Source organism: Acomys russatus, chromosome 19, assembly GCF_903995435.1.
Source record: "Acomys russatus chromosome 19, mAcoRus1.1, whole genome shotgun sequence".
Classification (NCBI taxonomy): domain Eukaryota; kingdom Metazoa; phylum Chordata; class Mammalia; order Rodentia; family Muridae; genus Acomys; species Acomys russatus.
In genome coordinates, this window is record NC_067155.1 from 8,437,466 (window position 1) to 8,447,383 (window position 9,918).

The 9,918-nt window shown below is 44.0% G+C and overlaps 1 protein-coding gene across 1 annotated transcript; it reads left to right on the forward strand.

Annotated features, from left to right (window-relative positions):
- Window positions 1-6,948: 6,948 nt before the first annotated feature.
- On the forward strand, window positions 6,949-7,896 carry LOC127203045 (olfactory receptor 5-like). Its single transcript, XM_051161859.1, has one exon. It carries the CDS (start codon window positions 6,949-6,951, stop codon window positions 7,894-7,896), a length of 948 nt encoding a protein of 315 aa, XP_051017816.1.
- Window positions 7,897-9,918: the final 2,022 nt, after the last annotated feature.

The following is a 9,918-nucleotide window of genomic DNA, read 5'->3' on the forward strand; positions in this document are numbered from 1 at the left end:
CAAGTGCTGGGTTTAAAGGCGTGCGCCACCAGGCCCGGCTGAAGTCTGGAATTCTGGAACTCACCCCACGACTTGCAGACAATTTGACGGGTGAGAATGTCTCTTAGGCGGTTCAGCTGGTATGAGCATCTAGGCAGATCAGCTCGTCAGAGTGTCTCTAAGCAGTTTTTACTGCTTACATATGTTCAGGCAGGGAGAAGCCTAGTGTATTTGGTCAATTTCATGACCTTCCTGAAGCCTTTGAGTTGTTTACTTCCTGGGCTTAAGGAATTTTCCCTGCAGGATGAACTGTTCCACTTCCCCCTTCGAATGGCGGTTCTCAACCTTTCTGATGCTGCAACACTTTAATACAGTTCCTCACGTTGTGATGACCTCAATCATAACATTATTATTTATTGTTTGTTTGTTTGTTTTTTGAGACAAGGTTTCTCTGTGTAGCCTTAGCTGTCCTAGACTCGCTTTGTAGACTAGGCTGGCCTGGAATGCACTGAGATCCACCTGCCTCTGCCTACTGAGTGCTGGGGTTAAAGGCGTGTGCCACCATGTCTGGCTCATAAAATTATTCTTGTTTCTACTTCATAACTGTAATTTTGCCACTCTTATGAGTTTTAATGTAAATATCTGTGAAAGGATCATTTGATTCCAAAGGGTCATGACCCACAGGTTAAGAACTGCTGTCCTAGAACATTCTGTGTCATAATGAGCTTCCCTCAAAGTTGGAAGGTTTTATCTTGGATGAAATTACTATACAACATTCTGTGTCACTGTCTGTTTCTCAGTCTCTGTGTCTCTCTGTCTGTGTCTTTCTCTGTCTCTGTCTCTCTCTTTCCTTTCTTCCTCCCTCCCTCTCTCTCTCCCCCTTTACCCCATGTGTGCATGCATGCATATATGCACTCACATGCTGGTACCTGCTGAGACCAGAAGACAGCATCTAGTCTCCCAGAGCTGCCTACTGTGGGGTGCTTGGAACTGAACTTGGAACATCTGTAAGAACAGCAAATATTTTTAACCTGAGTTGTCTCTCTAGGCCCTGTAAGCATTTATTTTACCTTTGTACCTATGATCCACTATGTGTCTGTACAAGGGAATGCTTCTTTTTTAAAAAAATTTTTTATTAATTTATTCATATTACATCTCGATTGTTAGCCCTTCCCCTGTTTCCTCCCATTCTTCTCTCCCTCTCACTTCCCCCCTTCTCCCCTCCCCTATGTCTGTGACTGAGGGAGACCTCCTCCCCCTATATATCCTCTTAGAATATCGAGTCTCTTCTTGGTAACTTGCTATCCTTCCTCTGAGTGCCCCCAGGCCTCCCCATCCAGGGGACGTGGTCAGAAAAGGGGCACCAGAGTTCGTGTGAGAGTCAGATCTCACTCTCCACTCAACGGTGGAGAATATCATGTTCGTCGGCTAGGTCTTGGTAGGGGTTTGAAGCTTACTGCCTATATTCTCCTTGGCTGGTGCCTTAGTTTGAGGAGGACCCCAGGAACCAGATCTGCCTGTCATAAAGTTCTTCTTGTAGGTTTCCAGGACCCTGTGGGTCCTACTATTTCCCCATTCTTCCATGTTACTCTCGCCTAAAGTCTCAATAGGATGTCCTCTTTTCTGACCCACTTTCTTGGTAAGTAAAGTTTTTCATGGTACGTATCCCTTGGACTAGTGTTTCGATATAAGTGAGTATATACCGTTTGTCTCTTTTTGCTTCTGGGTGAACTCACTCATTATGATAATTTCTAGGTCAATCAATTTGTCCACAATTTCGGGAATTCCTTGTTTTAATGCTGAGTATATTCCATAGTGTAAATGTACCACAGTTTCTTAGTCCATTCTTCTACTGAGGGACACTTAGGCTGTTTCCATGTTCTGGCTATTATGTATAAAGCAGCTATGAACATTGTTGAGCATATGTCCCTGTTGTGTGGTAGGGCATTTTCTGGGTATATTCCAAGGAGTGGGATAGCTGGGTCTTGAGAAAGCCCTATTCCCATTTTTCTGAGAAAGCAAAGGGAATGCTTCTTGACTTGTGCTGGATGAAGGCAGCCTTAGAAAGCTTCCTAGACATTTAATTTTGTCTCCAGTTTTCTCCAGTATAATATGATCATAGTGGACACTACCTTGGAAACTAATTGAGTGGGTTGGTGTAGGGCTAGGTAGGTCTGTAGTGATAGTAAAGGAATTATTATTTCTTAGTGAACACGGGGTGTGGGGGTCACTATCCCCATAAGTAGAGTTTCTTCTTGCCTCTGCCCACCCAGCTGTGAGTCAACTTGGGCGATGTCGGAGTATACAGGAAGTGGAAGGCTAGTTGACTCTAGGACTCCATGATGCAGCTCCCATGAGGTCATTGTCTATGATGGGGCAGAAGGCTTTATGGTGATATATATGTTTGGGGGGTCACCCACAGTCTTTTAAGTAGAGCTTTACCCAGTCTTTTAAGTAAACTGAATGAAGACATTAATTTTTCAGGTTGGACTTGAAGTCATTACATTGGCTGGTCACTGGTGTCCTGTCTGGGGTGAATAGATCCATCTCTCTGGGAAAAGATAATGTGACCTGTGTACCTCTCTGCCACCCTCAGTCTCTGGCTCCATTTTCATGTTGACCTTGGGAGCTGGGACAATATCAGACTTATTATGTTCCTGGCATGCACAGCACCTTCTGTCACACAGAGGGCAATTGAATGTTTTAGCAACCTGGTGGCAAACCACTCCAGACTGGCCACGAGTTTGCCTTCTTCCTCAAGCCTAATAGCAGTCTAGAAAAAAAAAGTCTCTTCCATCTGTTGTTTAATCCCACAGAGATTTGGAGGCAGTCTCAGAGATCCTCAGCCATGGCTTAAGCTTGCCTCTTGGAGTGCCTCCCGCCTGTTAGTACAGAAGCAATTTGGCATTGCCCAGACAGAAAACTCAGGTAGTGGGGTGGTGGGATGAGGAAAGTCTAGGACTCTTGGTTCAGGACAAATGACTTGTGAGCCTTAGGCTCTAGGAAATGCCCTGGCTCACTGAGTGATGAATCCTTTCTCTTCATTGCAGAGGAATCTCCTGAGTGGACAGTTGGATCATCTCATGCCTGAGCAGAGACCCCAGTAAAGGAACACTTTACTCAAGCTCCTCAGGTGAGCAAACTGCAAGCCTCATGGTGCAGGGACTGGAGAAGGAAAGGTGAGGATGAGAAAAGTGGTACTTTAGAGTCATATACTGTTTTTATCTGCATGAATAATTCTCCTCTCAGCCTTATGATGTAGTTATAAACATAGACCTGATTTTGCAGATGCAAAAACTGAGTACCAGGAAGCCCCTGTTGAAAAAAAAAATGATGGCTTTCGTACGTCTAAGTAGTTTAGGATTGTGAATTTGAGTCCTGGCTCACATAATTCTGGACCCCAAATTCTTCCCACCACAGCGAGATTTCTCCCACGGTTGAGTGGACTAGAATATGTGGATTGAGAGATGAAAACGGGGCTCGCATTTTTAACTGGCTAAGGCACTCTGGTCGAAGTGGGATCCCATCTTTTTTTGTCCTCCTTGTGCAGTTTCTTTCTGGTTTGCCCATACATTTACTGAGTTTTTATGGTTCCATTTACTTATTGATTAACTGGTTGTTTTGTACGTGCGCATAAACATGCCACAGAATGTATGCAGAAGTCAGAGGACAGCTTGTGGGAGGCCAGCTCTCTCCTTACACCATGTGGGTCCCAGGAATAAAACACATGTAGTTAGGTTTCATGGAAAGCGCCTCTCCCTGCTGAGCTTCTTCTTGCATGGCTGCCTCCTATACAGCCACAGAATCTAGTTCAGAGGCCAGGAGAAGGAGATTTGCGGTACCACTACACAGGTAGAGTAAAGCAACGCCAGGTAGATCCTAGCTTGGTGGCTGTATTTACAGCTTGCTTTCTGAGTGTCCTCCTTGGCCAAGATTTATCCTCCTTCTGGGCTTGATTTCTTCTGCAAAGTGCATGCAGTAACATCCAACTCACAAAACGCGTTGCAGCTGGGATTCATAAAACATGTACAATCCACAAATGTGATATTTGTATTTGGATGTATATGGCTTAATCATAGTAAGTAGTATTTCTTTTTCCTTAAAAAACATTTTTTTTTTTTTTACCATTTTTCAAACTATTTTGTTTGTTTGTTTTTTTGTTTTTTGAGATAGGGCTTCTCTGTGTAGCCCTGGCTGTCCTGGATTCACTTTCTAGATCAGGCTGGGCTTGAACTCACAGAGGCCCATCTGCTTCTGCCTCCTCAAGTACTGGGATTACAGGTGTGTGCCACTGCACCTGGCTATATGCGACTCTTATTAGACTAATTCTACAATAACCCATAATTTGTCTAGGAGGAGATGGAGGCCCTAGAAGGGCATGTAAGTTCTTAGATCACTGCTATTAATATAGAATATATTATTCCATTTCTAATAATGTTGAAGCCCAGGTCTATTTGACTCTTTACTTGATGGTGGAGGTAGATATTTTTATTGCAGATAATCATATTTTTCCCCAAAAGATACTGTCAGATGAATTTAGCCAACAAGAAACAAGGAAGCTCTTGTCTGGGGCCAAGTCTTGCTTATTTCTGTATTCCCTCTGTGCTTTCCTGGGCATCTCACACTGTAGATGCTGGAAGCATGTTTATAGGCTGAAACCACTCTCAAGTATTCAGATTATGGGCTACACAATTGCAAAGTGATGTTTTAAAAAGTGAGATGTGACTCTTGTATTATCAATGGGATAGTGACTGGGAAAATGTGCATCACAATGACCCATGGAAAATAAAATAAAATTATATGTAACCATCCAGTGCAGTTGTGAACAAGAGCATCTTCTCTAGAAAATTACCACACATGATTCTCTAACAGATGGTGTTAGATGGTACCATTGTTTTCAAAACAACAGGCAATCAAACTCAGAGTCGGGGAGATGAGAATTACACTGTATTACAATGTATCCAGGAAAATGACTGACATCCACCGTAGCACTAATGGCCACTTGAAAGTGGCTTGGTAAAATGTTACCTAAATCAATAATAATTTATTTATATAAGACTTTACTTTTCATTTTCTTGAACCAATTTTACCACAGCTCACGGAAGCCAATCTCTCTCTCTCTCTCTCTCTCTCTCTCTCTCTCTCTCTCTCTCCCTCTCCTCTCCCCTCTCCTCTCTCGATCTCTCTCTCTCTCTCTCTCTCTCTCTCTCTCTCTCTCTCTCTCTCTCTCTCTCTCTCTCTCTCACACACACACACACACATTACAGAGGAAAAACTGAAGCTTGAATAAATCCAGCACATTGATAATTATAATTGGCATACAAAGACGACTTTTTTAAACTAAAGGGCAGTTTCCAACTCTGCCACATTGTGTCTTTTCTAACTTAGTAACCAACAGAGCTGGGTGTGGTGGCTCAGATCTGTACTCCCAGCACCGGGGAGGGGGTCTCACTGTGAGTTAAATGTCATCCTGGTTTATACTGTGACATCCAGGAAAGACTGGAGCATAAATGAAACACTGTCTAAAATAAATTCCAAGACCTAGCCAAAATAAATCAGCAACCACTGCAAACTGAACCTTAGTCCCAATGATCTTGAATCCATTTATTGTGAGGCCTCTGGAGGGAGCAATGGTGATTAGAAAGCCAATCTTTTGATCTGCCATGCATGATGTAAATACGCCTCAACTATGTACAGCACACTATATGAGGGTCCTTAAATTGGGTATGGAGAACAGAGTCCTGACTAAGACTAATATAAATCGATAAAATATTGCCCTTAGAAAGCTTATAAATTAGCTAGAGAGAAAATGACCAATTGAAAAAAAAAAAAAAAAACAACACCAGTAATTTAATTTTATGCTTAGATTTCTTCATTTTATTTTATATGCCTGTTATGTATCCATGTGCACCAAGTGCAGGCCTGATACCAGTGAAATTCAGAAAAAAAAAAAAAAAAAAGAGCAATTGATAAGCCCAGAACTGGAGTTGTGTATGTTTGTGGGTCACTATGTGGGTACCAGGAGCCAAACCCAGGTCCTCTACAAGAGCAGCCAGTGGGCTTAAGCACTGAGCCATTTCTCCAGACACTCCCAGGAATTTAAACTAACAGCAATCACTTCACAGGGAGGAATTAAGGCACGGAAGAAGTAATAATAAAAGAGCATTTGATGAATGACTTCTGAGAGAGGCCTAACTGGGCACATGACTTTAAAGTGAAAAGCAAGAATGCAGATAAGTGTGTTCCAGGTTAAAGGAACAGTGTGTGACAATCTCCTAAGGCTAGCAGGAGCTTGGAGCCCTTGAGGACATGGGGGTAGGGGGAAGAAATCATGGGGTCTCAGTGGCTTTGCACTCAAATCAGTTGTGATCAGAGCATGGGAGGTTTATAACAACTGGGTGCGGTTCACATGCCAGTAATCGAAGAACTCAGGAGATAAAATTAGAACAATCAGGAGTTCGAGACTCATTAGCTACATTATGAATTCAAAGCCAGCCTGGGCTACCTGAGACATTGTCTTAAAAAATGGGATGTGTGTGCACTGTGGATGTGTATGCACTACTTAAAATGACAGTAAGAATGTATGGGCATTTTAAAGAGAGAGGAGTGACCTTATGATGGATATGTTTTGGCCAGACAGTACTAGATGATACACAAAGACTTACAGGTCAAATTTAGAAGTGGAATGATACAATCTGAAGTCATATCAGGACTAGGGAAGTGGCTCAGTGGGTAAAGATGCTCGTGGCCAACACTGAATTTGATCCCTAGAACCTGCATGGTGGAAAGATAACTGCCTTAGGTCCCCCACAATTGTACCCCAGACCATCAGTAGAATGCATAAATATAGTAAGACTGTTCTAAAAGAAGTGATTTATGACAGTGTGACAGTGGCTTTGGGTCTAGGGTGTGATATGGTAGGAGAGAGACGTAGAAAAAAACATTTTGTAGATGTATTTTTGTTTTTAGATGGAGAAGTCATTTGAGTCGGACAACATGACCAGAGTCCAGGAATTTGTCCTACTGGGCTTGTCCACAAGGCTGGGGATAAGGGATGCCTTGTTTGTCATCTTCCTGGCTCTCTACCTGCTGACGCTCCTGGAGAACACACTCATCATCTACCTCATCCGCAGCCACAGCGAGCTCCACAAACCCATGTACTTCTTCCTGGGCAACCTCAGCTGCCTGGAGATGTGCTACGTGTCGGTCACCATGCCCACCCTACTCGTGGGGCTGTGGACGGGACCCTGCCACGTTCCATTCACAAGCTGCATGACACAGCTCTTCTTCTTCATCTCTCTCATTTGCACAGAGTGCACCCTCCTCGCCTCCATGGCTTATGACCGCTATGTGGCCATCTGCCGCCCACTGCACTACCCGCTGCTCATGAGGCCTCAGGTCTGCCTGGCCTTAGCCTTGTCTTCATGGCTCGGTGGGCTGTTGGTCTCAGTGATCAAAACAGCATGCATCGCAAGCCTGTCCTACTGTGGCCCCAACGTACTCAACCATTTCTTCTGTGATGTCTCTCCTCTTCTTAACTTGTCCTGTACCCACGTGGCCCTCACGGAGCTGGTAGACTTCATCTCAGCCATTGTCATCCTCTGGGGCTCACTCTTTGTGGCCATAGCCTCCTATGTGGCCATCAGCAGGACAGTTCTGGCCATGCCATCAGCTGCTGCCCGCCGCAAAGCTTTCTCTACCTGCGCCTCCCACTTGGTAGTGGTGGGCATCTTCTACTCAGCCACCATCTTCATCTATGCCCGCCCTAGCCGCATAGAGGCCATGGACCTCAATAAGGTGCTGTCAGTCATCTACACGGTGGTCACCCCCATGTGCAACCCCATAATTTACTGTCTGAGGAACAAAGAGGTACAATCGGCTTTCCGTAGAACCATACGCTGGTCTTCAAATGCTTAAGTCCAAGAGGTGAGACATCAATTTACTTACACCCTACTTTTGTGTTAAGATATAATCCACACACCATTACCTTTTAAATACATACATTTAGGGTTTGCATATTTCCACAAAATTGTACAACCGTCATTGCTGTGTGTCCAGACCCGCCGGACAATCAACTGGGACCCTCGGACCCCTGAGGAGAGAATGGGGGACAAGAGACGCAAAGAACGGACAGCAAGTCAAGGAGTCTGGGCAAGCTGACCAAATTTTATTTTTCTCAGGCAATTATATACCACTGAAGCAGGAGGCTGAGTGGGGCGATCCGGGTGGGCGGTTTTCGCAAGATATCAGTAAGTCAGGAAGTTTGGCAGGGCGAGGGTCCCTGTGGTTCTGGGGCTGGGTGGAATTGTTAGGTATCTGGAACCACAAGGTGTTGTCTATAGACTTTGTTTCGCTCGTCCTCTGGAGGCCTCTGTAATTCCGGGAATACTGAGAACAGCTGGAGAGTACCTTGAGGGAGGGGAAGAGGTCGCAAGGCAGCCTTCTGGAATGTGCCCTGAGGCAAGGAGGGGAAGAGGTCACAAGGCAGCCTGCCCCAGGTCTACTCAATGTATATGCCAAGGTCCAAGATGCTTGCCAGCTATGGTCTTGGCTCCCCACAGCTGTGTAATTTCACCACTCCTGGAAAAATACCTGTACAAATTGGAAGTCATTTTCTGTGATATCTCTACTCCTTCAAAAAAGAAAAAGAAAAACCAAAAAGAAAAAAACCCACAAAATCACCTAATCTATTTTCTATCTGCATATATTTCTCTGTTTTTGACATTTTTTTGTAGACACAGAATTAAGTAACGTCATTTTTTATGTCAGACTCTTGTCACAATTCATAATGCATTGAGTTCATGAATACTGCAGCATGTATCAGTGATTCGTTTGTTTCCACGGTCTAATCATTACATTGCATGGACAGATTATATTGGCTTGTCCATTCGATTGTTTCTGCTATTGGGATACTGTGAACCAATTAATCTGTGAACACTTACTCATAACTTTAAAACACTTTATTTTTATTTATTAGCGTGCGTGTGTGAGTGAATATGCGCACATGCGGGCAAGGGTCTATGTACATGTATGTATGTCCTTGCTGAGGTCAGAAGCAGGCTTTCGATCTCCCGGGACCCACAGTTACAGGTGGTTGTGAGTCATAATGTGGGCGCTAGAAGTTGAGCCTCAGTTCCCTGCAAGATCAGCAAGTGCTTCTAACCACTGAGCGGCCTGTCCAGCCTCACAATCTATAGCTTTTGAGCAGAAGTGTGTTTCTTTGTTCTCTTGTAGGCAGGTGTAGAGTTGCTGAGCTAGCCAAATGGGTGTTGGAAAACAAACTCAGGTACCATGCAAGAACAGTCCATGCTCTTAACTGCTGAGCGATTTCCCCAGTTCCATTGGTAAACTTAAATTATAGAGGTCCAATTCTATATCAACTATCACATTTACACAATGATAAATGTAGAGATGAAGTACACAGCTATAAGTATTCATAAGTGTACTGTAATGTATGATAATTACATACCGTGACGTTGAAGAGTTAGGTTACAATACCATGTCTTGAGCTAGAGAGATGGCTCAGCAGTTAGGAGCACAGGCTGCTCTTGCAGAGGACCCAGGTTCAGTTCCCCAGCACCCACGTGGCGGCTCACAACCACCTATTAACCCCTGTTACAAGAGATCCAACACCTCTTCTGGCCTTTGCAGTCACTCAACACATATGGGGGCGTACATACATACATGCAGGCATAACACTCATACACATAAGTAAAAATAAATAAATCCAAAAAGAAAAACCCAGCTTCATACAGTATATTTAAGTTTCAGCTTTTAAAAATGTATCTGAAGGGTGCAGATGTAACTTAGTTTGTTGAGTGCCTGCCCAGCATGTACCAAGCCCGGGTCTGAACCCCAACCCTATATAAATAGAGTGTGGGGGTGCATGCTTGTAATCCCAGATCTTGATAGGTAGAGGCAGAAAGATCTGGAGTTCAA

Excerpts from the sequence above, each read along its gene's own strand:
- LOC127203045 (XM_051161859.1), top strand. The coding sequence starts at position 6,949 with ATGGAGAAGTCATTTGAGTCGGACAACATGACCAGAGTCCAGGAATTT.